At 46.5% G+C, this 27533-nt stretch overlaps 1 protein-coding gene across 1 annotated transcript; it reads left to right on the forward strand.

The window, feature by feature from the left end:
- The first annotated feature begins 798 nt into the window (after positions 1-798).
- USP49 (ubiquitin specific peptidase 49) lies at positions 799-27476 on the forward strand. Its single transcript, XM_056511464.1, has 7 exons — positions 799-849; positions 17153-17265; positions 18903-20280; positions 21591-21795; positions 22961-23069; positions 24797-25005; positions 25796-27476. The coding sequence occupies exons 3-7, from the start codon at positions 18931-18933 to the stop codon at positions 25960-25962; spliced, it is 2040 nt and encodes a 679-aa protein (XP_056367439.1). The 5' UTR covers positions 799-849; positions 17153-17265; positions 18903-18930; the 3' UTR covers positions 25963-27476.
- Positions 27477-27533: the final 57 nt, after the last annotated feature.

The following is a 27533-nucleotide window of genomic DNA, read 5'->3' on the forward strand; positions in this document are numbered from 1 at the left end:
CCTGAGGGATCCTTTGAGGTTCCCCCTCATCATCACCGCAGAACCTCCTTGGCCCTCCCATCACCTCATTTTGGGATTTCCCATAACCTCCCCCTTGATCCCCCATCACCTCAAGGACCCTTTAAGGTGTCCCCCCAATCCCCTCAGGGTTTTCACCACCTCAGAACTCCCTTAGCCCTTCCCTCACCCCAGGGCTCTCCTGGGGTGCCCCTTCATCGCCTCAGGATCTCCATATCCATCTCCAAGCCCTCCCAGCCTCCCCCCCGTGCCCCCCATTACCTCAGGGGCCCCGCGGGGAGCGCCCCCCCCATCGCCTCAGCACCCCCATCACCTCAGCGCGCCCGTGGGGTACCTCCCGCCCCACGCCACCCCCTCGGGGGCCCCCGCGCCGCCCCTTTAAGAGCCTCTTTGTCTCCGAGACACCCTTATTTACCCTCCCGTGCCTCAACCGAACTTCGGCCCCGCGATTCACAAAGCCCGGTACGTCACAGGCGGGGGCGGGACTCGAACCCGCGCCGGCCCGCCCCCCTCGGCGCCCATTGAACAGCGCCCCCTGCCGGCTGCGCAGATTCCGTACGCCCCGCCGCCGCTCTGCCCGCCGCGGCGTACGCTACGCCAGCGGGGTGCGTACGCTACGCAAACAAAGTAAATACCCGCGGTCTTAGCCTGTGTGCCGCGCTACGCAATTGGCGTAAGCGGCGGAGAGGGAGGCGGGTGTTGGCATTGAGCGACGCGCGTTCTAGCCAATGGAAAGGCGGGGCGGGGCGCGGCGGCCAATGGGCGGGGAGGGGGCGTGGCCGGCCGGGGCGTCTCGCGCTGGGTGACAGCTCGCGCGTGCTGGTGATGGCGGTAAATAAAGGGGACGGGGGGGCGAAGGGGAGGTGGGGGGGGATACACGGGATGCGACCCCTCCTGAGGACAGAGAGGGAGAGAGGGCTGGGGGGATATGGGGGCTGAGGAGGAGGAGAGGAGGGGTCTTTGGTGCCCCCCCGTCAAAGGGACCCCCCCTCCATAGTGCGGCTGTGGGGCTGAGGCGGACCCCGTTACCCCCCCCCCTCATCCCTCACGGGGGTCGCCGCCTTTGTGTGCGGGCGGGACCCCCGCGCCGGGCTCGGCTCGGCTCCGCAACTTTCCCTTTGTTGAGGGAACATCCTCCCCTCTCCACATTCCCCCCCTCATCCACCTCCCCAGACCCCCCTTTATCCTCCTCAAGAGCCCTTTCCTAAAATCCCCCAAACCCCATTTCCACCGCCCGTTTCCCAGAGCTGTGAGGGGATGCTGGGGGTCGTGGCTTTGCTGGGAAGGAGAAAAAAAAAAAAAAAAAAAATCTTTAAAAACTCCCCTTAAACCTCCGTGCGGGGAGAGGGCACGAAAAGGGGGAGAATCGCTGCGGGTTTGTGTTTATTTCGGAAAAAAAAAAAAAACCACCCCCAAAAATCCGTGTCCTCAAAAGGGGGAAAGAGCTGAACTTGAGCCGGGGAGGGAGGCTCGGGGTCAACAAAACTGCTCCAAAATCCCCATTTTTAAACCTCCAAAGGGGGTCCCAATGCCATGAGAACCACGGGAATCACGAATTAGGGATAAGCCAACCCCTACAAACGGGAACCCAGCGCTGGAAAAGCTGCTAATTTTAGGGAAAAGCGCCCGGTAATCGCTTTAGGTAGGGAAGGAGCCTGATCCTTGTGTGTCAAAACAGCTGCGGGTCGGGAAAATCATCCCGTTATCCCAAAATCCTGGAGCTGGGAGGCAGGAAAGTTGTCTTTACTTTGCGGAGTTCTTTGCTTTACTTTTTTAGTCAGGGAGAGATGCCTGGAGTCGCCTGGTGTGAAACGATGCAAAATTTGGTCCTTTCACGCTCTGCTGCCTCGGGGAAGATGCTGGTGGAGGACAGGGAAAGAGGTGGGGATTCCAGGGAAAACCGATGGATTTCTGCGGGAATTTTTCCTGCTGTAGCCGGTTGTTCTTGTGAGGAAGAAAGGCAGAAAGCAGCGGGTTGAAAGGGATGATTTAGGGGGTGTGGAAGCAAAAATAAGAGGTTGGGGAGGGGGCTGAGAGCTGAGGAAATGTGGATGGGATGTGGGAATGAGGATGAGAAAGACAGCTGGAGATAAACCAGTGGAATTATGAATTTAAAACTCAAGCAGTGTGGATTAAATGAGTGTTGGGAGCTGCCCCGTGTGGATTTTTCACCAAAATTTGGCTGCTCTACCTTGGGCTGCTGCACTCAGTGGTTTATCCAGGGTCAGAGAGGTTGGGTGATGTTTAAAAACCCAAAAAAGAGAAGGCAACAAAAACGTTTGGAGTTTTATTTGGTGTTTTTAATTGCCTTGAGAGCGGGCTGGGTGCAAATATTTGGGAGTGATGTGCCAAGTGTGAGCAGCATTTGATGTCTCTGAGCTTTCAGCAAACCATAAATGTGCATTTATTCCTCCCCTGATCATTCTCCCCATGAATACAAGCTGACTCCAAGTGGAAAAGAGTGTTTTGAAGTTGGCAGATTTTTTTCCAGCATGGAATAATTCTGGGTTTTGTGCAAGTTTGGGTTTGTTACAAGAGAATTTTTTCTTGCTCAGGAGCAGGGCTTGGACAATAGTCACACATGCAACGGGTTAGGGGCTAGAAAAGAGGCAAAAAGCCCAAACTGGGGATTTGTTTGGCTGTTGTGTGTCCAAGGATTGTTAGGAAGGAATCTCTTGCTGCAATTCCTGCCGAGATTCCAGCTCCATGTGGTCCAGGGCTTGTGAGGATGGAGAAATTTGGGATCAGCCTCATGTGCTGGGGCTGGGGGGAGCATTTGGGATGGGAAGAGAATGGTGACAATTGCTCAGTGGGGACAGAAAAAGGCACATTCAGCTTCTGGTGTCTTTTTTTTCCAGAGGATTTCTGGTGGCTGCTGCAGCTCTGCCCACATCACACGCTGCAGGTTGTTTTTCCTCAGTGCTAAAACACACTCACTTGTTAATTATTATTTTTGAGCAGCCCTGTGTTGTCTCAGCACCTCCAAACACATGACAAGAAGCACTTTCTCAGCACCAAAAGTGGTTTATTCAGTATAAAGGATTGAAAATGTCTTTTAGATTTTTTTCTTGGCCTTTTTTTTCCCCTTTGTTAACTGTTTTAATACTGAAATGTCACAGGGCTTCTGCTGGGACTCATAAAGTGAAATTCAGTGTTTTCTCAGCCCTCAGAAGATGTTAATGGATTGATTTAGAACAGTTAACAAATAGAAATAATTCAAAATACCACGAAATTCTAAAGAGTACCACAAAACTCAACTGCTGGTGTGTAAGTGTGGATTCCTTCCTGAGTGTTTTTAGCTTTGAGGAAGTGTGAAAGGTTCTCTGAAGTTTCCCAGCTCTGAGGCAAAACAAAACTGAGGAGTTTGGTTTAAAATTATTATAAATAAACAGAGAAATACTAAATAAGTTGTCTGAGAACTTTGCCTGTAAGTGGGGGCAGTGGTTGAGGGCAGCAGGAATGGGAAGATGGGGTTGTTCCTTTATTTGCTGCAGGAATCCTCTCTGGTGAGAATGAGAAGTTTTCTCACTTTGTTTAAGAACCTTTGTGGTTTTCAGCTTGAATATTTCATCAAGGGTTGGGTTTGTTGCTGGGGCTTTTTCTTTTTCCCTGTGGGGAATGAAACCATGGGAGATGTTTTTATCTCAGCAGCCTGATATTCATAAATCCTTTCACCCTTCTCAAAACCCTTCACCTTTCCCAAAATCTTTCACCCTTCCCAAACCCCTTCACTTTTCCCAAAACCCTTTCACCTTTCCCAAAATTTTTGACCCTTCCCAAACCCCTTTCACCTTTCCCAAAATCTTTCACCCTTCTCAAACCCCTTCAGTTTTCCCAATCCCTTCTCCATTCCCAGCCCCTTTTCCCAAAACCTTTTCACTTTTCCCAAACCCTTTCATCTTTCCCAAAACCTCTTTTCCTTTCCCAAAACCCTTTCACCTTTTCCAAAATCTTTCACCTTTCCCAAAACCCTTCACCCTTCCAAACCCCTTTCACTTTTCCCAATCCTTTCACCTTTTCCAAAACCCTTTCACCTTTCCCAAAACCCTTTCGCCTTTCCCAAACCCTTTCACCTTTTCCAAAACCTCTTCACCCTTCCAAACCCCTTTCACTTTTCCCAATCCTTTCACTTTTCCCAAACTCCTTTTCCTTTCCCAAAACTCCTTCAGTTTTCACAAACCCTTTCACCTTTCCCAAAACTTTTTCACCTTTTCCAAAATCTTTGACCCTTTTCAAACCCCTTTTCCTTTCCCAAACCCCTTCCCTTTTCCCAATCCTTTCACCTTTCCCAAACCCCCTTCACCTTTCCCAAACCCTTTCACCTTTCCCAAAACCCTTTCAAATTTCCCAAAACCCTTTCACCCTTCCCAAACCTCTTCCCTTTCCCAATCCCTTCTCCTTTCCCAAACCCTTTCACTCTTCCCAAACCTTTTCACTTTTCCCAATCCCTTCTCCTTTCCCAAACCCTTTCACCCCAAGCTCTAGTCTAGAAAAAAGCCCCCCTTGAATTCCAGAGAAAGAAAGAAAGAAAATGCTCATTAGTGTGAAACCCTTAATGAGTCTTTGCTCCTAAGGGTGCTGAGCAAATCCAAATCATTGAACAGAAATGATTTTAAAATCCCATTCAGAGCTGAGAATATCTCAGTTGTTGGTTGATGTTTCCCTGTGTGCCCACAAATGCTCTTCACTTTGGAGTTTTAGGAGATTTTAGCTCAAAGATGGATCAGGTGAGCCAGGGAATTCCAGCACAGAGCAGCCAGAACAGCCCAGGAAACAAAACAGATTAAAAGGGAGAGGAGGTACAACTGGAGGTGAGATTCTGCCCTTTGCTGGTGTCTTTGGGATGGAATTTTAGCTGAACTGAAGCTGATTATTTGTTTATTTGCTTTAATTGATATCCTGGTGCAGTGAGGAAAATTCAGATTAAACCCCACTGTTCTGCTGGGCATGAAAGGAAGAAAATCCATTTTTGCAGCAGCATTAAGGAGTGTCTGTAGGAGGCAGAAAATAACACAAAGCTGCCAAGTTTATATTTTTTTTCCTAATTGTTGTTAATGAGCTTTTAGCTTGCAAGATGATAATGAGGAGCACGTGAGCTGTTACACCTCCAGCTGGTGACAAATCAGCTGAAATCCCTCAGAAAACAGCAAATTGCTGGGACATACCTTGAGATTTCTGAAAGAGCACTCACTGGGTGAGTTCCTTTAATTAGCTAATTTTGTTGTAATTCAATCAGAAGTCTGGCTTTGCTGAGGAAATAAAAAAATATCAGAAAACCAGGAGCTTTCCTGGTGCTCCCACTTTGCTCAGTCTCTCTAATTCAGCTTTCTGCTGCTTTTCCAAATGGAGACAGAGAGCTGGAATCCAGGGATGTGACAGCTCCAAGTTCCTCTGAAATGTGTCTGGTGGAACGTGGCAGTCGTGACAAATGGATTATTTAAAGAAAAAATTCTGACTAAGGAGGTGTTTTAGCAGCAGTTTTGGGGAGTTTGGCACTGAAATAACCAAGGAAAAAGCACAGGGATCCCCCCAGAAGGCTGGAATTGCTGAAGAACTTGGATTTTACAAGGAAACAAACCTGATTTTCCTCCTCTGGGCACAGCCAGGGATGGGGTTTGGTTTTTTTCTTTCAAAATACCAATTTACTACAGCAAAGCTTTAGTGCATTTCTTCACTTTTCAGGCAAACCATGGAAGATCAAACCAGGAGTTATGGGCCACAGAGGTGGCTCTGCATTGAGGTGTTGTGTAGGGGATCAGCTGAGCTGAATAAGGCACAGTCAGCACAGCTCCTGTCCCTTTTCCCAGTGAAAATCAAATCCATCCCATCCCTTTTTCCCTGTGAAAATCAAATCCATCCCATCCCATATTCCCTGTGAAAATCAAACTCATCCCATCCCTTATTCCCTGTGAAAATCAACTCATCCCATCCCTTATTCCCAGTAAAAGTCAAATCCATCCCATCCCTTTTCCCACTGAAGGACAAACTGATCCCATCCCTTATTCCCTGTGAAAATCAAATCCATCCCATCCCTTATTCCTAATGAACACCAAATCCATCCCTTTTCCCAGTGAAAAGCTAATGCATCCCATCCTTTATTACCAGTGAAAATCAAATGCATCCCATCCCTTTTCCCATTGAAGGACAAACTGATCCCATCCCATATTCCCAGTGAAAATCAAATCCATCCCATCCCTCATTCCATGTGAAAGGCAAACTCATCTCATCCCTTATTCCCTGTGAAAATCAAACCCATCCCATCCCTGTTCCCAGTGAAAAGCAAATGAAATCCATCCCATCCCTTATTCCCAGTGAAAAGTAGTTTTTTGGGTTTTTTTTGTTTTGTTTTGTTTTTTTTGTTTTGTTTTGTTTTTTGTTTTTTTTTTGTTTTGTTTTGTTTTGTTTTGTTTTGTTTGTTTTTGTGGGGATTTTTTGGTATCAAATCTCAAAATCCCAGACTGGTTTGGATTGGGAGGGACCTTAAAGCTCATCCATGGGCTGGGACAATTTCCAGCATCCCCAATCCCATCCCAGCTGCCCTTGGACACTTCCAGGGATGGGGCAGCCACAATTCCCTGTGCCAAGGTCTCCCCCATTCCACATTGAAGAATTTTTCCCAAATTTCCAATCTAAACCTGTTCCCTGACAGTTTAAATCCATCCCCCTCATCCTGTCATTCCTATAAATCCTTTATTTGGATGTGCTGAAACCATTCCAGCTCTGGAATTCTCCAGGAATTTCAGAATTATTCAGGAATTTAGAACTGCACCTTGTGCTGCAGGTTAAATAACAAGTGCTGTGTGTGAAGAAAATATTCTTTTTGTTGGCTCCTACCTTGAGCATTATCTTATTACTATATTTTTATATAAATTCTTTGTTGGGATCCTCCAGAGTCAAATAATTTCTTCATGCACTGAACTTCAAAAAATAAAATTGGGCTTGAAAACCTCCCTTCCCACCCCCTCAGATGTAACTCATGGAATGAGGAGTTTTATTGATTAATTTTGTTTGCATTTGTAGTCACTGTGGGGATTTATCAGAGTTCTGGGTGTGAGGATTGAGTTACACAAATCCAGGGATATATTTTAATATCTATATTTTATTTTTTTTAATATATATTTGTGTGTGTTGGTAGAACTGAACAGCACAGCCTGATTCTGGATGTTTGAAGGTTTTCAAGTCATTAACAGTGAGAAATTAAATAATTCAGATATAGTGACTTGCTCAAAGGGCTGCTTGAAGATGAATTAACTGAAATTTGGGTTATTTAAAAAAAAAACTTAATTGAAGATGAGGGGGTTTCACTCCTGGATTTTAGCATCCAGTGACCTCCCATGGTATTTCCAGGTTATTTTTATTTTGTTCTTGTGATTCCTCTCAGTGGCTTCTTCTGGTGTCATATTTGGAATATTTCATGTTTCATTTAACAGTGTTTAAATGTCTGATGGTTGCTTTATAGAAGTCAGGATTTGGATTTCCCTGATATTTTTGAGGATGTTCTGTGATTCTGTGAATTTTTTTTTGTCTTCTGCAGCTGGAGAAAAATAATGGTAATATCATGTGGGAAGAGGAGGTTGATAAGTGAGGGTTATGTCCTTTCAAACCTCACAAGCACAAAAAAACATGTTTTAATTTTAAGGACAAACATTCTAGATTTAGAATGCCATTAATTATGCTGAAAAAAAAAAATCCATTTAAAACTCTGCTATTCTTTAAAAAAAAACCTGAAATGAGCTGTTTATTCCTTGGAGTTGTTAGAAAGAGCCCTGAGCTTGGATTTAATGATGTTTAATCATTATTTCAAAAACACAAAAGCTGTTCAGCTGAGCTGGGAAGAACTAATAGCTATAACTCAGATTCAAAAGTGATTTATTTCCAGAGGTAAATCCATAATCCCACCAGTCAGGAGTTAATCTCTCATCAGACTAAGACTAGAAGCAAATCTATTTAACTAAGAATAGTTAATTCACCTGAATCAGAGCAGGGATGAAGATCTTGCTCACCAAAGTTTTATTTGGAGGAAATAAAATATTCATGGTGGAGAGTGGAAACAGCAAGTGGCTTTCAAAAAGGGAAAAAAAAAAAAAATCTCCTTTGGAATTTGTTCTGCTCTTTTTCTTCACTTCTCAGGATGGTTGGAGCTGCTGGTTTGGGTGATGTGGAAATGAGTCAGAATAAGGAAGGAAATATTTTATTTATCCCAAAATTGGGAAGGTTTAGGAGCAACTTTTGTGGCATCAAACCCAAATTCACCTCTCCCTTTTTTTACTCTCCTTGTCCTGTTGTTGTTTCATCTCAGGACAAATTGAAGGGATGAACTTTAACCTCTTAGGAGGATAATTTATTAAAATAACAGATGCTGCAGAATGGGGCTTGGCCTGATCTGCAGTTCTTAAGGAAGATTAACAACCTGAGAGTTCACAAATCGGGGTCCTGCTCCTGACCTCAGCTTGTGGGCAGCACAAAGGCACCACTCACATCCTGCAATTCAGGAAAAAAAAAAAGGGGATTTCAGCCAGAGCAGGATTCCTAATATGCCAATCAGGAATAATTCTGAAATGGCAAGGAAAGGTAGATTTGATCAAATTAAATTCTTCATTTTGTACCAAAAAACAGAAGCACTTGAGTGATGCTGGGGCTGAAAACACAAATTTTAGTTTTATTTTCAGCTCTGTTTGGCCACTGAGGAAGAGCAGGGATTTATAGCTGGGATGGGATTCTCCCAGCACCAGCCAGGCCCAGCAGCTGAGCAGGGGAAGAGGATGTGTAAATCCCTTAATTCTTTGTTGGCAAGAAAACACAGAAGCCCTTGGTGGAGCCCCAGGGTCGCAGTGGAGGGCTCAGAGATTTTTCTGTTCCCAGATCTGGGCACACAGCAGCACTCTCCATATGGGAATGTGGGAATTTCTATGGATCCTGTGCAGAAATCCCATTGAGGGTTTGCTGGGCAGACAAATCAAAAACCCCAAAATCCTCGCTGTGCTTGGATCAATTGGATAAACAGCTGTGATTTATTCATTTTTACAATTGACAGCATTTATAAAACCCAGAGAAAATTTTCTGCTGTCATAAAACCCAGAGAAAATTTTCTGCTGTAGTAAAACCCAGAGAAAATTTTCTGTTTTTACAAAACCCAGAGAAAAATTTCTGCTGTTGCAAAAATTTTCTGCTGTCACAAAACCCAGAGGAAATTTTCTGCTGTTGTAAAACCCGCAGAAAATTTTCTTCTCTTCTCCCTCACTCCTTTGGGATTAAACCCCCCAAATATTTGATTGGCAAGTGAAATCAAAGCAGGTGATGGAGAGGGCTGTCAAAACCCAGTATTTTTGTGTCAAAACCCAGTTTATTTTTGTCTGAAGGAGTGGGAATTCCAGCCTGTGGAATTGTATTCTCCTTTTTAATGCTCTGTTCCTTGTGCCTGGGGACAGAGTCTGGGTTTTATTGCCTCAGGGATGGCTCTGACCCCAGGATCTTCTCCTGGCATGATTTTTTCCCTAATCCAGCAGATTTCCCCAGGATAGATCTGAGTTTTATTCCCAAAAGAGCAGCAGAAGAGCTGCCAGAACTCAGCAAGTGCTGTAATCCCTCTTTGTGTCTGGCACAAAGAGATGCTGCCAGAGCCTGGGATTCCTCTGCTCCTGCATCCCTGCTGCAGCCACAGGAGCTGGAGCTGCCAAACTTCACCTCATCCCCGTGCCACAGAGGGGTTTGGGGTTATTTCATTGAAATTCCCAAGGTTTTGAGACAAAATTCATCAGCTTTGGCAATGCTGGAGGTGCTCAGGATGTAACCAGCTCTGCCTTTGCAATCATGGAGTTGTTAAAAGTGGAAAAGATTTTTAAGGTGATGAAGTCCAAAATGATGGATTTTGTTATTGGGAAGCTGGATGGGGTTAGATTAGCATTTTCCTACTCCAATTTCCTGATTTTTGATGGTTTTAATCCATAATCTGTGGACTGTTGCTGTGAACCTCAGCCATGGATTGGTGATTGGTGATAAATGGGATGTGCTGAGCAGGATCATAATGATTCAAGAGTGTGGGGAAAAGCAAAAATGTTTCCTGCAGGCTGGAAAATGTCAGGATTTGTGTGTCTGGCTGTGATTTAAAAGAATGATAAAACAGGAAAAGTGGGAATGTGAGGGAAGGCTGCTGATCTCTGCCCTGCTTTGTCACCTTGGGGTGATTGGTTTAACCTGTCCCTGGAGCAGGATCGCTGAGTTTGGTGTGAATCCCCACGGTTTGGGCATGAGGGGCACAAAAAAAGTGAATTTCCAACAGATTTGGAGTTGTTGCTGCTGATTTTGTGCCTTTAAAGCTCCTTTCCTGCCAGCTCTAACTGAGCTGTTCCAGGAGGGAGGTTTGGGTGGAAAACTTGAAGATTTGGGACAACACCCTCTGCTGTTGACACAGAATTCTTTGGGAATTCCTGGGTTGTGCCAAACTGGTTGTAAAGTGAAATTAGAACTTTTTGTCAGTCAGAATCAGCTCTCAGCCTGTTCTTAATTCTGCTTTATTTTATTTTTTCCTGCTCCAGGCTGATAATTCCAATTGAGTGGTTTTGCTGTAATTGCTTCAGGCTTCTCCAGATGGAAGAGGAAGGGAATTGCTGTGAATTTCAGCAGGAATTGCTGGGAATTCCAGCAGGGAATTGCTTTGAATTCCAGCAGGAATTGCTGTGGGTTCCTGCAGGAATTGCTGTGAGTTCCTGCAGGAATTGCTGTGAGTTCCATCAGGAATTGCTGTGAGTTCCTGCAGGAATTGCTGTGAGTTCCTGCAGGAATTGCTGTGAGTTCCATCAGGGAATTGCTGTGAGTTCCATCAGGAATTGCTGTGAGTTCCTGCAGGAATTGCTGTGAGTTCCATCAGGAATTGCTGTGAGTTCCATCAGGGAATTGCTGTGAGTTCCATCAGGAATTGCTGTGAGTTCCAGGAGGAATTGCTGTGAGTTCCATCAGGAATTGCTGTGAGTTCCAGCAGGAATTGCTGTGAGTTCCAGCAGGAATTGCTGTGAGGTCCATCAGGAATTGCTGTGAGTTCCATCAGGAATTGCTGTGAGTTCCTGCAGGAATTGCTGTGAGTTCCTGCAGGGATTGCTGTGAGTTCCATCAGGAATTGCTGTGAGTTCCATCAGGAATTGCTGTGAGTTCCATCAGGAATTGCTGTGAGTTCCATCAGGGAATTGCTGTGAGTTCCATCAGGGAATTGCTGTGAGTTCCAGAAGGAATTGCTGTGAGTTCCATCAGGAATTGCTGTGAGTTCCATCAGGAATTGCTGTGAGTTCCATCAGGAATTGCTGTGAGTTCCTGCAGGGAATTGCTGTGAGTTCCTGCAGGGAATTGCTGTGAGTTCCTGCAGGAATTGCTGTGAGTTCCTGCAGGAATTGCTGTGAGTTCCAGCAGGAATTGCTGTGAGTTCCTGCAGGGATTGCTGTGAGTTCCAGCAGGAATTGCTGTGAGTTCCTGCAGGGAATTGCTGTGAGTTCCATCAGGAATTGCTGTGAGTTCTATCAGGAATTGCTGTGAGTTCCTGCAGGAATTGCTGTGAGTTCCATCAGGAATTGCTGTGAGTTCCTGCAGGAATTGCTGTGAGTTCCTGCAGGAATTGCTGTGAGTTCCATCAGGAATTGCTGTGAGTTCAGCAGGGAATTGCTGTGAGTTCCAGCAGGAATTGCTGTGAGTTCCATCAGGAATTGCTGTGAGTTCCATCAGGAATTGCTGTGAGTTCCTGCAGGAATTGCTGTGAGTTCCAGCAGGAATTGCTGTGAGTTCCAGCAGGAATTGCTGTGAGTTCCTGCAGGAATTGCTGTGAGTTCCATCAGGAATTGCTGTGAGTTCCATCAGGAATTGCTGTGAGTTCCAGCAGGAATTGCTGTGAGTTCCATCAGGAATTGCTGTGAGTTCCAGCAGGAATTGCTGTGAGTTCCATCAGGAATTGCTGTGAGTTCCATCAGGAATTGCTGTGAGTTCCAGCAGGAATTGCTGTGAGTTCCAGAGGAATTGCTGTGAGTTCCATCAGGAATTGCTGTGAGTTCCATCAGAAATTGCTGTGAGTTCCTGCAGGAATTGCTGTGAGTTCCATCAGGATTTGCTGTGAGTTCCATCAGGAATTGCTGTGAGTTCCATCAGGAATTGCTGTGAGTTCCATCAGGAATTGCTGTGAGTTCCAGCAGGAATTGCTGTGAGTTCCATCAGGAATTGCTGTGAGTTCCATCAGGAATTGCTGTGAGTTCCTGCAGGAATTGCTGTGAGTTCCTGCAGGAATTGCTGTGAGTTCCAGCAGGAATTGCTGTGAGTTCCAGCAGGAATTGCTGTGAGTTCCAGCAGGAATTGCTGTGAGTTCCAGCAGGAATTGCTGTGAGTTCCTGCAGGAATTGCTGTGAGTTCCTGCAGGAATTGCTGTGAGTTCCAGCAGGAATTGCTGTGAGTTCCAGCAGGAATTGCTGTGAGTTCCTGCAGGGAATTGCTGTGAGTTCCTGCAGGAATTGCTGTGAGTTCCATCAGGGAATTGCTGTGAGTTCCATCAGGAATTGCTGTGAGTTCCATCAGGAATTGCTGTGAGTTCCTGCAGGAATTGCTGTGAGTTCCTGCAGGAATTGCTGGGAATTCTTTCCCTTTAGACTTCCAGGAGGACTGGAATTTTTCTGGAACACTGGGAATTGTTTTAATGCCCAGATCTGCATTTCCTAAATTGACCCTTCCAAAAGCCATCCCAAAAATAAAAAATCTGGATGGAAAGGGGATTAATTAAGAAATTAACTTTTAGAAAGCTGTGATCTATGTCATAAATAGTATTTTAACAATGCTTTTTAACATCTGGGGTCATTAAATAGAAATTCCCACCTTTTCAGTGATCTGTAGCATGTGGATTTTGTTTATTTATTTTCAGTGACTCTAAGGAATGTATAGCCAATATTTCACCTGGAAATGGAGTTTTAAATCTGAAATCAAGAGGTGAAAATTAAAAATAGAGCTACTTGAGGTTTCAGTCACTTTTATTCATTTCTCCAATGAGAAACTGAGCTTGGCTCAATAAGAATATTCAAATTTCACCTTTAAAAACACTTGAAATTTTAACAGCTTTCAACTCACATGGCAGTGCAAACACACAACCACTCTTCCCTTTGTGGACTGAAGGATTTTACCTCCTCTTTGCCTTTTCCATGATTATTTCCAAACCCTTCTCCATTCCCAAGGATCTTCATGGGGAAGGAATGTGAATAGAAGACACATGTGCAGCCCTTTGTGTGGAGTTGGAATTCCAGCTCTTGGAAGAGGTTTTTGGTGGAGTCATAAATTTCTCACCCAACCAAGCCAAAAAGAATTTGATGCCTCCTCTGCCTGCTTGGAATTCACCAGGAAAAGCAGAGGGAGGTGATTTTTGGGGAGTGCAGCTCCACCAATTCCCCAGGAACAGCAGCTCACATTACAAATTTGCATTTGCACATCTGGTTCAATAATTGGTGCCTGACAAACTGGGAGGTGAAAACAACCAGGGGAAAAGAAAATAAATTAAAAAAAAAATAAATATAGAATTCTTGGAGATCTCTCTGATATCCCCAGCTTTCCATTTTGGAGTGATTGCAGCAGAAATTGAAGAGTTCCACATCAAAAGTGATCTATTGGAATATGATTTTGAATCCTATTCCATAAAATCCCTGAATGGTTTGGGGAAGGGATCTTAAAGCTCAGCCAGGGCAGGGACATTTTCTCCTGTCCCAGGTTGTTCCAGCCTGGCCTTGGACACTTCCAGGGATGGAGCAGCCACAGCTTCTTTGGGAATTCCATCCCAGCCCCTCCCAGGCACAATTCCTTCCCAATATCCAACAAAACCTTCCCTCTTTCAGTCCTGTCTCTATAATTTGACCAAATTCTATCTATTCCTTACAAAATTTTGATGGAAACCAAGAATATCCAAGGATATTTTTCCCAAAGTGCTGCAAAAAAAATGGTTTAAAAAAAAAAAAAAAAGGCAAATGTGCTTTATTTAATATGTCACCAATTCCCAATGGTTCTGTGCTTCACTCCTGCCATTCCCAGGAGAAGGGGAAGGAATGAGTGAAAAAAAATCCTTCAATCTGAGCTTCCCACCTGTCCTGGCAGAAGATTCCCAGGACTTTGTGCGCTTTTATTTATTCTGGAACCACCTTTTGGACAAATAAAAGCAGCAGCATTCCAGGGTTGAACATCCAGCACCTCTCTTGGCCCTTGAATTGTTTTATTTTATTTTTTTTTTTATTTTTTTGTCTTTTTACAGATTTATTTAGAAAAAGAAAGTAGCTGCTGTCACCAGATGCCTGCAGATGGCTTTAATCAGGTTCCAAACGTGCAACAATGGCACAAAGGAGCAGAATGAGCTTGGCTGGTTTCTTGTGACCATTTTTAGGGGCAGCAGCCAAATTGTTCCTGCTGCATTTGGTTCTGGGAGCTCTTAGAGCATCTCACTGTGGATTTTTTTTTTTTTTCTAGAATTCTCAGCCATGCCAAGCAACAAACTGGGGTTTGCCCCAGTGTTAAAGTGATTTACAAGGTGAAAAGTTTTCAGATAGGCTTGAAAATGTGATTAGCTGAGCTATTTTGGGCTATTTTATTTCAGTTTGACTCATCTTTAGTGGATTGCAGTGCTTCAAGTGATTCTTTTCCCTCTTTTCCTTCCCTGACCCTTCTCTGGAAGAGATCTAAGCAGGTGAGAAAAGGAAGAATTTTATAGACATTCCTTATGGAAAATAAAAAAATGCAAACCCAGGAGTTAAAACCTGATAATTACAAAGAGCAGAGCTCTGAGTGTTTTTTTTCCAAGGTGTTTCCAGCCCATCCTTAAATTTTGGTGTTGCTCATCATCCAGAGCATCAATTTGGGATTTCTGGGGCAGTTCCAGCCCTGTGATCTCTGCCAGGTTTGTTTTCCCCTCACCTCGTGCCTGTGTTTACATCTCCTGACTCACAAACTCTGCTCTCCTTTAATCCCAGCCTTGGAATTCCCATTGAGAGCTGCAGATTGTGGCAAAAGTGTTCAAGAGAGGAAAACTCTCCTTAGTCCTGTGCCAGCATTTCCAGGGATTTATTTCACTCTGTGAGATTTATTTCACTCTGTGAGATTTATTTCACTCTGTGAGATTTATTTCATTCTGTGAAATTTATTTCACTCTGGACCTCCAGCTGCATTTGGAACATGTGAGAGTTGATTCCAAATTTTTTTTTTTTTTTTTTTAATGGAAAGAGTAAAAAATATGAGTCAGCAAGAGAAATCCTGAATGTGAAGGATTCAGTTGGGTGGAGAAGCTTCACTTTCCAGGAAAATCCTCTCATTCAAGTGCTTTGGGGTTAAATAAACAGAATTTTTCCCTGACTTTGGTGCACATGGAATTCTGACTTGGATTTTTGCAGGAATTATCTGTGGGTACCTAAAGAGGAGCAGGTGGGGGACACCAAATGCAGCATCAGAGGTGCTTTTTTGCTGAGAATTCCTGAATTTCCACATAACAAAGCTGCTTTGTCAGCTGAGGTGTTTGGAATCTCTTCCCTTTTCCAAGCAGGAAATCTCCTGATCCTGCACAGAAAAATCCAAAGCAGTTGACAAAAGGCTGCTGATTTATCTGCTGCATTGTCAAACATGATTCCTTAATCTGTTTGTTTGGTTTTTTTTTTAATAATTCCCTGGATCTGCTGTGGGACTGATTTCCTGATACCCAGCAACTCTTCCTCCTTGGGAATTGGGGAGAAATTCAACATTTTTAAAAAATTTTTCATGCTGAGATTTCACAGAGCTTGTGAGCATCCAGCTGTTTGATTAATCCCTACAAAATTATGTTTTTCAGGGTCATTTTTTGTTCCAAAGTACAAATCTGGTGTTCTGGGGAGGCTGAAGGGTTAAATCCCCCCCACTGTCGCATATGGCAGTGAGCAGAATCACAGATGTTGATGATACAACATAATTAGTATTCTTTTATGTAAATGAAGGCTGTCAGTGTTACCACAGTGTCTGCACTCCTGCAAACTGGAATTTCTGCCCAGGATTCTGCCACAATTTGTGTATCCACACCTGAGGAGGAAAATTAAGAGGAAAGAGAAGGAAAAAAAAACAAAAAAAAAAAAAAAAAAAAGCTCAAGGAAGGGATTTTTCCAACTTGGATTTAAAAAAATAAATAAAAAAAATATCAAATCAATCCTTTGTTTAAGTGAGGAATTAAAATCCTTTCCTGGGATTTGGGAGGGAATGAGCCCAGCCCAAGGGAAATGTGGGAATTCCTGAGCTGGTTTAAATAAAAAACTCAAAAGGTTCTTTGGGTGCTGAAGTGGAGTCCAGGAGAAAGAACTGAAGAGTTTTGATTTTCCTCCAAGAGATTCCATCCTCAACAGCAATAACTGTGATAAAGGTGGTGATTAAATCAAACTTGCATCAGTTGGGGCCACTAAAAATGCATTTCCTTCACCCTCAGAGCTTTGGCAAATGTTAAACTTTGCACCTCATAAAATGATGTTTTAACCACATATTCTGTGTGTCAGGTCCATGTGTAACAAACTTAATTCAGATCTGGTATCCCACTTTCTCCCTCTATTTTTTCTCATTTTCCCCATGTTTTTCCTCTTCTCTGAATCTTATTTTGTTGCACTTTGCACCTGCCAGCTCCTTTTTTTTGCTTCCTTTTTATTGTTTAAAAAACCACCTAGAAATGAAATTTAACTCAGCACAGCTTTTTTTTTTTTTTTTTTTTTTTTTTTTTTTTTAATCTTTCCCTTTCTCCTCCCCCTGTCTCTCACCAAAAGCAACCAAAGCAGCCAAAAATCCAAGTGATCACAGGATGGGGCACGTTTTTCCTCCTGTTTTTTTTTTTTTTCACTCCCATTTTTTCCCCTCTGCCATATGTTGGGTCATCCACTACAAAAACCTCACCATGAATCCATGTGATCAGATTTTTACAGCCTGCTAAAAAAGAAAAATAAATAAATAAATGAAAGATAATGAAAAGGAATGGAATTTTGTGTGTGATGTGTCTCAATATCTGAGAATTTGGGGGTAATTCCAGAGAATTATTTCTGCAATAAATGAGTTGTGCACTCAGGGGTTAATGATGCTCCTGCCAGCCTTTCACTGTTGGTTTCTGTGCATCACCAGGATATTTTTGCTCTCTCTGCAGGGCTCTGAGGCTGCCTGGCAGTGAGGAGTTCCCAGGAGTTCAGTTCTGCAGGATTTGTGGGAGATGGGGCTGCTGGGGGCCCGGGACGTGGCCTGGAGGAGGAAGGGATGTGTGTGAGTAACCTGGGAGCTCTGGCTGGGAATTTTCTATTTTTTATACATTTATAACCCTGTAATTCTTCAGTGTAAACTCTAAACTCCATGCACAGTTTCCCATTTTGACAAAACAATTCCTCTCCAGGCCTGGCAGTCAAGGCCCTGAGAGATTTAAACAAAAGTGAGTTTGGGACAGAAAATCTGGGGACTTCATTAGCTGAAGCTGTAATTGGAAGATGAGGATGGAAATGTGAGGAATTTGGGGTGTGCTGTGCAGGGCCAGGAGTCAAATCTGATGATCCTTTTGGCCACCTTTAATCAGGATATCTCATAAACTCAGAGAAAGATTTCAAATGTGTGTCACAGCACTAAAATCCTTTTCCTTGTGTTCTTTGCCTCTGTAGAGCAGTGACACCTCCTGTGGGATATGGATAGATGCAAATGTGGGAAATTTGGGGTGTGCTGTGCAGGGCCAGGAGTCAGATTTGATAATTCCAACTCAGGATATCCCATAACCCTACAAAAAGATTTCAAATGCGTGTCACAGCTCAAAAATCCTTTTCCTTGTGTTCTTTGCCTGCATAGATTGGAGCAGCAGCACCTCCTGTGAGCCATGGATAGATACAAACGTGGGGAATTTGGGGTGTGCTGTGCAGGATTAGGAATCAGATTTGGTAACTCCAACTCAGTGTATCCCATGACCCTACAATGACATTTCAAACACATGTCACAGATTTAAAATCCTTTTCCTTGTGTTTCCCCCCGAGGTGGGAGCAGTGCTGCCTCCTGTGAGGATAGATACAATGTGAGGAATTTGGGGTGTGCTGTGCAGGATTAGGAGCCAGATTTGATAACTCCAACTCAGGATATCCCATGACCCTACAACGACATTTCAAATGTGTGTCACAGCTCTGAAACTGTTTTCCCTCTTCTTTCCCCCCACCACCAAGGTGGGAGCAGCGACACCTCCTGTGAAACATGGAGATACAAATGTGGTGAATTTGGGGTGTGCTGTGCAGGACTAGAGTCTGATCTGATAATTCTTTTGGCCCCCTTACAATCAGGCCCACTTCCAATAACCCTTGTGATACACGTCACATCTCTAAAACCCTTTTCCTTGTGTTTCCCCCGAGCTGGGAGCAGTGCTGCCTCCTGTGAGCCACGGATAGATTCAATGTGAGGAATTTGGGGTGTGCTGTGCAGGATTAGGAGCCAGATTTGATAACTCCAATTTAGGATATCCCATGACCCTACTACAAGGTTTCAAATTCATGTCAGAACTTTAAAACCCTTTTCCTTGTGTTTCCCCCCGAGGTGGGAGCAGTGCTGCCTCCTGTGAGGATAGATACAAATGTGAGGAATTTGGGGTGTGCTGTGCAGGATTAGGAGCCAGATTTGATAACTCCAACTCAGGATATCCCATGACCCTACAGCAAGGTTTCAAATTCATGTCAGAGCTTTAAAACCCTTTTCCTTGTGTTTCCCCCGAGCTGGGAGCAGTGCTGCCTCCTGTGAGCCATGGATAGATTCAATGTGAGGAATTTGGGGTGTGCTGTGCAGGATTAGGAGCCAGATTTGATATCCCATGACCCTACAACAAGTTTTCAAGTGCATGTCACATCTCTAAAACCCTTTTCCTTGTGTTTCCCCCCGAGGTGGGAGCAGTGCTGCCTCCTGTGAGCCATGGATCGATGCAAACATGTGGGGCGGCTCCGACTGGCGCAGGACCACTCGATCCTGAACCCGCAGAAGTGGCACTGCGTGGATTGCCACACCACGGAGTCGCTCTGGGCCTGCCTCAAGTGCTCGCACGTGGCCTGCGGCCGCTACATCGAGGAGCACGCGCTGAGGCACTTCCAGGAGAGCCGCCACCCCCTGGCCATGGAGGTGCACGAGCTCTACGTCTTCTGCTACCTGTGCCAGGATTATGTGCTGAATGACAACCCCGAGGGGGACCTGAAGCTGCTCAGGAGCTCGCTGTCGGCCATCAAGGGGCAGCGCGGCGGGAGGACGCTGCGCTCCACGGCGCTGGGCGAGGACGGCTGCAGGAGGAGGAGCCCCCAGGGCCAGTCCCAGATGCTGACAGCGCTGTGGCACCGGCGCCAGGCCCTGCTGGCGAGGGCTCTGCGCACCTGGTTCCACAGGAGCTCCCGGGGACAGCTGAAATTGAGGGAGAAACAGCAGCTGGAGGAGCTGGAGAAGAAGAAGGAGGCGGCTCGGCAGCGGCGGCGGGAGATGAAGAGGCAGCTCCTGGAGGAGTTGGCCAACACTCCCCCGAGGAAAAGCGCCAGGCTGCTGTCCCACGTGCACAGGGAGAGCTTGATCCCAAGGAAATTCAGGGAGGTGGCCACAGCTTCCCCTACCTCAAGGCAGGTGCAGAGCAGCAGGTTGAAGCAGTTCTACTCCATCCGGCGCCAGCCGCTGATGACGCCCGGGGTGACGGGGCTGAGGAACCTGGGCAACACCTGCTACATGAACTCCATCCTGCAGGTGCTCAGCCACCTCCAGAAGTTCAGAGAATGTTTCTTGACTCTTGATCTCTGTGAAACAGAAGAACTTTTAGCTAAAACTGTGAATGGCAGGGCGAGGATGCCTGGCAAACCGGCAAACGGGGCTGCTGCTAACGAGCCAGGGAAGCCCGACAGGGTGGGATCGTCTCCAGCCGGCTTGAACGGGGGGGGCTCCTCCATCAGCCGCAGCCTGGAGCTGATCCAGCCCAAGGAGCCCAGCTCCAAGCACATCTCCCTGTGCCACGAGCTGCACACCCTGTTCAGGGTGATGTGGTCAGGCAGGTGGGCCCTGGTGTCCCCCTTCGCCATGCTGCACTCGGTGTGGAGCCTGATCCCCGCCTTCCGCGGCTACGACCAGCAGGACGCGCAGGAGTTCCTGTGCGAGCTGCTGGACAAGGTGCAGCAGGAGCTCGAGTCCGAGGGCACCCGGCGCAGGATCCTCATCCCCTTCTCGCAGAGGAAACTCACCAAGCAGGTCCTCAAGGTGGTCAACACCATTTTCCACGGGCAGCTGCTCAGTCAGGTATGGAATTGTTTTTCCTTGCAGCTCTGCATCTTGAGGATCCCATTTAGGAGTCTTAGGAGCTGAGGGGAAAATCCCTTGGGTTACTGTGCAGGTGCCACCATTTCCATCCTTGTCACATTCAGCACAAAATCAGAATTTTAGCTGAAAGTGCCACTTCTGGGTGAAACCTGGGAGATGAGGAATTGAGGAATGCCTCAGTTTTAGAAAATAAATAAATTAATATTGTAAAATTTCAATGTACATGCTTTAAAAAAAGCTCTCCCCATGCACCTCAACACTAAATAAATGCATACCTACTTTATAACTCATTTCTCATTATAGAGTCCTTTCCATCTATCACCTGCACAAACACAGAGCCCCTCCCTCCTTTTAGGATTTCAATGTGTTTTTAAGATACCTTTGCATTTTTTTGCCCCTTTCTGGTGTTGTTTCTGTGCCTGGGAAGAACATGATGAACCTCTGGACAAGATCTTTGTGACAATTTTTATTTTGCCAACACAAGAAACACTGAAAAAAGGTTCCTGTAGGAGGTGAAAGTGCCTGTGGTGCTGTTTGGTCTCTTTTTCCTCAGCTGGAAATATTTTATTCCCCAAAAGGCAAGACCCCAAAATCCCCCAGACATTTTGGAAGTCCCAGCTCCAAAAAAAAAAAAGCAAAGTGCTTTCCAGGAGAAATGAAACAGGAGCAGAACTGGTGGTTTGCAAGATCAGACACAAAATGTGTTCTCTGTTTGTTGTCAGGAAAATTTCTGTCACCCTGCCCCCAGCTACTGAGCTCAGCAATTTTTAGGACTTTGTGCATGTCATGTCAGAGATTAAAAGGTGGATTTTTCCAGTTAAAGCTTTTGGATTGCAGGAAAGAGATGCCTGAAGTTGTGGTTCAGAATTATAGAATTATATAATATAGAGTTCTATGGAATTATAGAATATTCTGAGCTGGAAGGGACCCACAGGAATCAAATACAACCCCTGGATCTGCACAGACACCCCAAAATCCCACCTAGTGCAATTCCCACACTGGGAGGGGGGATCTGGAGAAATCCTGAAGGAGCTGGGAAGGGTTTGGAGAATCCTGAGGGGAAGGTTTTGGAGGAGCTGGGAAGGGTTTGGAGGATCCTGAGGAGCTGGGGAAGTGTTTGAAGGATCCTGAGGAGCTGGGAAGGGTTTGGAGAATCCTGAGGGGAAGGTTTTGGAGGATCCTGAGGAGCTGGGGAAGTGTTTGAAGGATCCTGAGGAGCTGGGAAGGGTTTGGAGGATCCTGAGGAGCTGGGAAACGCAGCTGGGTGTCCCTCCCTGTGTCCCCTGCAGGTCACCTGCAGGACGTGCAACTACAAATCCAACACGGTGGAGCCTTTCTGGGACCTGTCCCTGGAGTTCCCCGAGCGTTACCACTCCCTGGAGAGGGGCCTGCTGCCCCTGGGCCAGGCTGAGTGCCTGCTCACCGAGATGCTGGCCAAGTTCACCGAGACAGAGGCCCTGGAGGGCAGGATCTACGCCTGTGACCAGTGCAACAGTGAGTGCCACTGGCCCTGGCCTTGTCCCTGTCCCCGTCCCTGTCCCTGTCCCTGTCCCTGTCCTTGTCCCTGTCCAATCCCTGTCCGTGTCCATGTCTCTGTCCTTCACCCTGTCCCTGTCCCTCTTCCATTCTCTGCCCCTCTCCCTCTCCCTATCCCTCTCCCATCCATCCTTGTCCCTGTCCCCATCCTTGTCCTTCTCCCTGTCCCTGTCCCTGTCACCATCCTTGTCCCCGTCCCCATCCTTGTCCCTGTCCCTCTCTCTATCCCTGTCCTGTCCCTGTCCCTCTTCCATGTCCCTGTCCCTGTCTCCATCCCTGTCCCTGTCCCCATCCTTGTCCTTCTCCCTGTCCCTGTGTCCATCCCTGTCCCTGTCCCCATCCTTGTCCCTGTCCCTGTGTCCATCCCTGTCCCTGTCCCTGCCAGGGACACCTGCATTGTGCATTGGGGTGACAAATCTCCTTTCCCTGCCTGCTTCTGTTTCCTGGCTTTATCATTTTTGGGCTCTCACATGCCAGTTTTTCAGAGAATTCACAGAATTTTGGGTTAGAAGAGACCTCCAAGATTGAATCCAACCCCTGCCCCAATACCTCAACTAACCCATGGCACTGAGAGCCACATCCAGGCTTTTTTAAACTCATCCAGGGATGGTGACTCCACCACCTCCCTGGGCAGATTATTCCAATTTTTCCCTCTGTCATATCAGTTTTTGGCCCTGCTGTGCCATTTTTTGCCTCTAATGTGCCATTTTTGACCCTGCATGTCATTTTTGGGCTCTTACATGTCACTTTTTACCTCTCTCACATGTCACTTTTTACCTGTGATGATGTAAAAAGAGCATTTTTTTAATGCTCTTCTATGAGAGGCTTAAAGCAGCAGAGAGAATAAAACATTGAATATTTGTGAGCTGGAATTCACCTGCTGGAAATGCTGCAGCCCAGGATATCTTTGGCTCAATATTCTTGATGTTTTCAGAGGTGATGAGGAGAAAGGAGAGTTTAGATCCCCACAGAAGTTCTGGAGGAATTCAGAAATGTTTATTCCTGTGGCTGGGGGAAAAAAAAAAAAAAAAAAAATTGAACCTGTGCTGGTTGTTCTTTTTGGGGAATTAATAGGATGTTAATAATCTTTGCATTGGGGGTTTTTTGGGGTTTTTTTGGGCAGGTAAAAGGCGAAAATCTTCTCCCAAACCTCTTGTTCTGAGTGAAGCTAAAAAGCAGTTGCTGATCTACAGACTACCTCAGGTCCTCCGGCTGCACCTTAAACGCTTCAGGTGAGGCACTGAACCCCAAAGTTTTGGGGAAAAAAATGACCAAAATTGGAGCCTTTAACTTCCCTCAATTCCTGCTAAAAGCAGCTGTGGAAATTCTGAGCCAGCAGATTGGTGAAAGTTCCTCTCCTTGCCTGTTTGCAGGGGGTTTTCTGCCACAGGTGAATATTGGTGAATATTAATTTCTTCATTTCTTTGTTGTTGAATAGAAAGCAAAAAAAGCTCAAAATATTAGGAGAAGTTTTTCAAGTGGTCAGGGTGGGTGTGAGGGGTGTTTGTTGGTAGAACTGAGGATTTTAAAGGTGGTCAGAGGAGAAATCTGGCTCAAAGATATCCCACCTAAAAGAAAAAATAACAATGGTGAAACACAAACCCTCAGTGGCAGAAGGAAACCCCACTTAAAATAAAAATGATCAGTGAAAGGAGGAGACCCCATCTAAAATAAAAACCATCAGTGGCAGTGGGGCACCTCACCTAAGATAAAAATTCTTAATGGCAGGGAGACACCCCATCTAAAATAAAAACTTTAAATGGCAAAGGGAGACCCCCACCTCATATAAAACAAAACACCCTACATAAAACAAAAATCAGTGATGGTAGGAGGAGACCCCACCTAAAATAAAAGCCTTAAATGGCAAAGGGAGACCTCACCTAAAACAAAAACTTTCAATGGCAAAGGTACACCCCACATAAAATAAAAATCACTGATGGTAGGAAGAGACCCCACCTAAAATAAAAATCTTCAATGGCAAAGGGACACCTCACCTATAACAAAAACCCTCAGTGGCAGAAGGAGACCTCAGCTAAAATAAAAACCTTCAATGGGAAAGGGATACCCCACCTCAAATAAAAACCTTCAATGGCAGGGAGAGACCTCAGCTAAAATAAAAACCTTCAATGGCAGGGAGAGACCTCAGCTAAAATAAAAACCTTCAATGGCAGGGAGAGACCTCAGCTAAAATAAAAACCTTCAATGGCAGGGAGAGACCTCAGCTAAAATAAAAACCTTCAATGGCAGGGCAAGACCCCACCTAAGATAAAAACCTTCAGTGGTAGGAGGGAGTATCCTTAACCTGAAACCAAACCCTTCAATGTCAGGAGAGCCCAGCTATCAGCAGCAGTGTGGGGGTGTCTGCAGGGGGTTTTGGGGTGCCAGGCCAGGGTTAGATGTCCCCTGTGTGCCTGCAGTCAGTTTTGGGGTGCCAGCCCCCCTGAGTGTCCCTGTGTGCCTGCAGTCAGTTTTGGGGTGCCAGCCCAGGGTTTGGTGTCCCCTGTGTGCCTGCAGTCAGTTTTGGGGTGCCAGCCCCCCTGAGTGTCCCTGAGTGCCTGCAGTCAGTTTTGGGGTGCCAGCCCCGGGTTTGGTGTCCCCTGAGTGCCTGCAGTCAGTTTTGGGGTGCCAGCCCCCCTAAGTGTCTGCAGTCAGTTTTGGGGTGCCAGCCCCCCTGAGTGTCCCTGTCTGCAGTCAGTTTTGGGGTGCCAGCCCCCCTGAGTGCCTGCAGTCAGTTTTGGGGTGCCAGCCCCCCGAGTGTCCCTGTGTGTCTGCAGTCAGTTTTGGGGTGCCAACCCAGGGTTTGGTGTCCCCTGTGTGCCTGCAGTCAGTTTTGGGGTGCCAGTCCCCTGAGTGTCCCCTGAGTGCCTGCAGTCAGTTTTGGGGTGCCACCCCCCTGAGTGTCCCTGTGTGCCCGCAGTCAGTTTTGGGGTGCCACCCCCCTGAGTGTCCGTGTCCACAGGTGGTCTGAGCGCAACCACCGCGAGAAGATCGGGGTGCACGTGCTGTTCGAGCAGGTGCTGGACATGGAGCCCTACTGCTGCCGGGACCGCCTGCCCTCGCTGGGCGCCGCCGGGAGCTGCGTCTACGACCTGTCGGCCGTGGTGATGCACCATGGCAAGGGCTTCGGCTCGGGCCACTACACCGCCTACTGCTACAACACCGAGGGAGGTGCGTGCGCGGCCAGCCCCGCCCCTCCTCCTAATTATTAGCATTTGGAAATTAAAGGGCTCTCAGGCAGAGAGATGGGAATTAGGAATAGCAGTTCTTTACTAGGAAAATTCAAATAGAAATGCAGTATTACACAGAACAATCCCAACCCTGCCAGAGTCAGAATCCAAGCTGACACCCGTCAGTCAGTCAGGGTGTTGGCACAGTCCCATTCAATGGTGGCTGCATCCTCCTGCAGGGGCAGATGTGGTTCAGCTGGAGCAGTGCTCCTGGAGAAGGTGCAGTTTCCTCTGAAGCTCCAGGGATGATGTGGAATTCCTTGTATTCCTTTTCTTTTTTGTCTTTTTTTGGTCAGGGAATGGTGTGAATTTCTCATTCTGCATTTCAGAGCTGCTCCATGGAGCTGCTGCAGCTGGGTTTGCTCAGGATCCTCAGGCTTGAGGAGATGAACAGAAAGTGTTTTGAGGCTGGAAAAACAGGAACTATTCATGAATAACATCCGCAGGGGGCTGGGAGATCCCAGCAGCTGGATCAGGATGGGCTCTGCCTTCCTGCCTGCACAAATTGCCTGGCCCCAGGGAATTTCTGGCTGCCTAATTGAGCTTTAGGGCTGATTAAATGAAGATTTGATATATTTCTAAAGCACAAAAAAAATTTTAAAATTATACCAAAACCGTTTTCCAGGTTAGAGGAAAATGTCTTTTCTCCTGTGGATATTTCCTGTGAGCAGTTCCAAAATCCAAAGAGATGCTGCTTCAGCTAAGAGCTTTTTTTTTCCCCTTTTTCCCAGGTTTTTGGGTGCACTGCAATGACTCCAAGCTGAATGTATGTAGTGTGGAGGAGGTGTGCAAGACCCAGGCCTACATCCTCTTCTACACTCAGAGAACGCTGCAGGACAAAGCAGGAATGCCAGAAAAACAACTCCAAGCTCAGGTTTTTGCCACCCAAAACCAGTGACAAGGACACAAGACTGACATTCCCATCAGGGGAAAACACTCCCAGCTGCTTCTGGGAACTTTTGGTGTTAATCTTCCCCTTCTTTGTGGGGAAAACTGCAGGAATGGGATTGGAGCAGGAATGGGATCAGAGCAGGAGTGGGATGGGAGCAGGAGTGGGGTTGGAGCAGGAATGGGATCAGAGCTGGGATGGGATCAGAGCTGGGATGGGATCAGGGCAGGGATGGGATCAGGGCAGGAATGGGATCAGCTGGGATGGGATCAGGGCAGGAATGGGATCAGAGCTGGGATGGGATCAGGGCAGGGATGGGATCAGGGCAGGGATGGGATCAGAGCTGGGATGGGATCAGAGCTGGGATGGGATCAGGGCAGGGATGGGATCAGAGCAGGAATGGGATCAGGGCAGGGATGGGATCAGGGCAGGGATGGGATCAGCTGGGATGGGAGCAGGGCAGGGATGGGATCAGGGCAGGAATGGGATCAGCTGGGATGGGATCAGAGCTGGGATGGGATCAGAGCTGGGATGGGATCAGAGCTGGGATGGGATCAGGGCAGGGATGGGATCAGGGCAGGGATGGGATCAGGGCAGGAATGGGATCAGAGCTGGGATGGGATCAGAGCTGGGATGGGATCAGAGCTGGGATGGGATCAGGGCAGGGATGGGATCAGAGCTGGGATGGGATCAGAGCTGGGATGGGATCAGAGCAGGGATGGGATCAGAGCAGGAATGGGATCAGAGCAGGAATGGGATCAGAGCTGGGATGGGATCAGAGCTGGGATGGGATCAGAGCAGGGATGGGAGCAGAGCTGGGATGGGAGCAGGACAAGGTATTTGAAAAACCTCCTGGAGCTCAGATTTTCCTCGTGGTTCTAAATCAGATTTTTCAGGATTTTTCCAGTGGTTTAAAATCAGATTTTTTTCTGGATTTTTCAGCAGTTTTAAATCAGATTTTTCCCATGGTTTTATTTTGGGGTTTTTATGGGAATAGGGTGAGGATTTTTGGGGGAGGGGGGCACAGAGCACTGCTGTCCCCACACCTGGGGACAAACTCCAGACTGGGAAAACATCCACAGAACGAGAAGCCATTGGGACAGCTGGGAGTGACTCAGAGCCACTGAGGAACCTGGGAGGAAACAAATCACAGAACCCCTGTGGAATGTGTGAGTAAATCACAACCTGGGAGTAAATCACAGAGCCACTGTGAAATGTGAGTGACTCTAAACTCACACAGCACTGTGCACAGTGAGCAGGTCACACCTGTGAGCAGCTCCCTGTGCCAGCCCAGCCCCACACTCAGTGCTCTGCAGCACCCAGAGCTTTCCCCTCCCCACAGCCCCATTCCTGCTCCTCTCCCAGTTTCCCCCAGTCAATCCCAGTTTGGATCCCAGTTCCATCCCAGCTGGATTCCCCTGGCAGAAGCAGCTGATGGCTCCCAGGGCTGGGCTCATCCCTTGGGTGTGAAATGGAAATCATCTTTTTATGATTTTTTTTTGTAAATCTTTACTCTTTTTACACCTTGTTTTTTGTAAGCTGAAGTTTCTTATTAAAAAAAAAAAACCAAAAAAAAAAAC

The sequence above is a fragment of the Oenanthe melanoleuca genome, chromosome 26, assembly GCF_029582105.1.
Source record: "Oenanthe melanoleuca isolate GR-GAL-2019-014 chromosome 26, OMel1.0, whole genome shotgun sequence".
Lineage (NCBI taxonomy): Eukaryota > Metazoa > Chordata > Aves > Passeriformes > Muscicapidae > Oenanthe > Oenanthe melanoleuca.

Excerpts from the sequence above, each read along its gene's own strand:
- USP49 (XM_056511464.1), top strand. The coding sequence starts at position 18,931 with ATGGATCGATGCAAACATGTGGGGCGGCTCCGACTGGCGCAGGACCAC. Across the intron at positions 21,796-22,960 it reads CGCCTGTGACCAGTGCAACA|GTAAAAGGCGAAAATCTTCT; the intron begins GTGAGTGCCACT and ends TTTTTTGGGCAG. Across the intron at positions 23,070-24,796 it reads CTGCACCTTAAACGCTTCAG|GTGGTCTGAGCGCAACCACC; the intron begins GTGAGGCACTGA and ends CCGTGTCCACAG.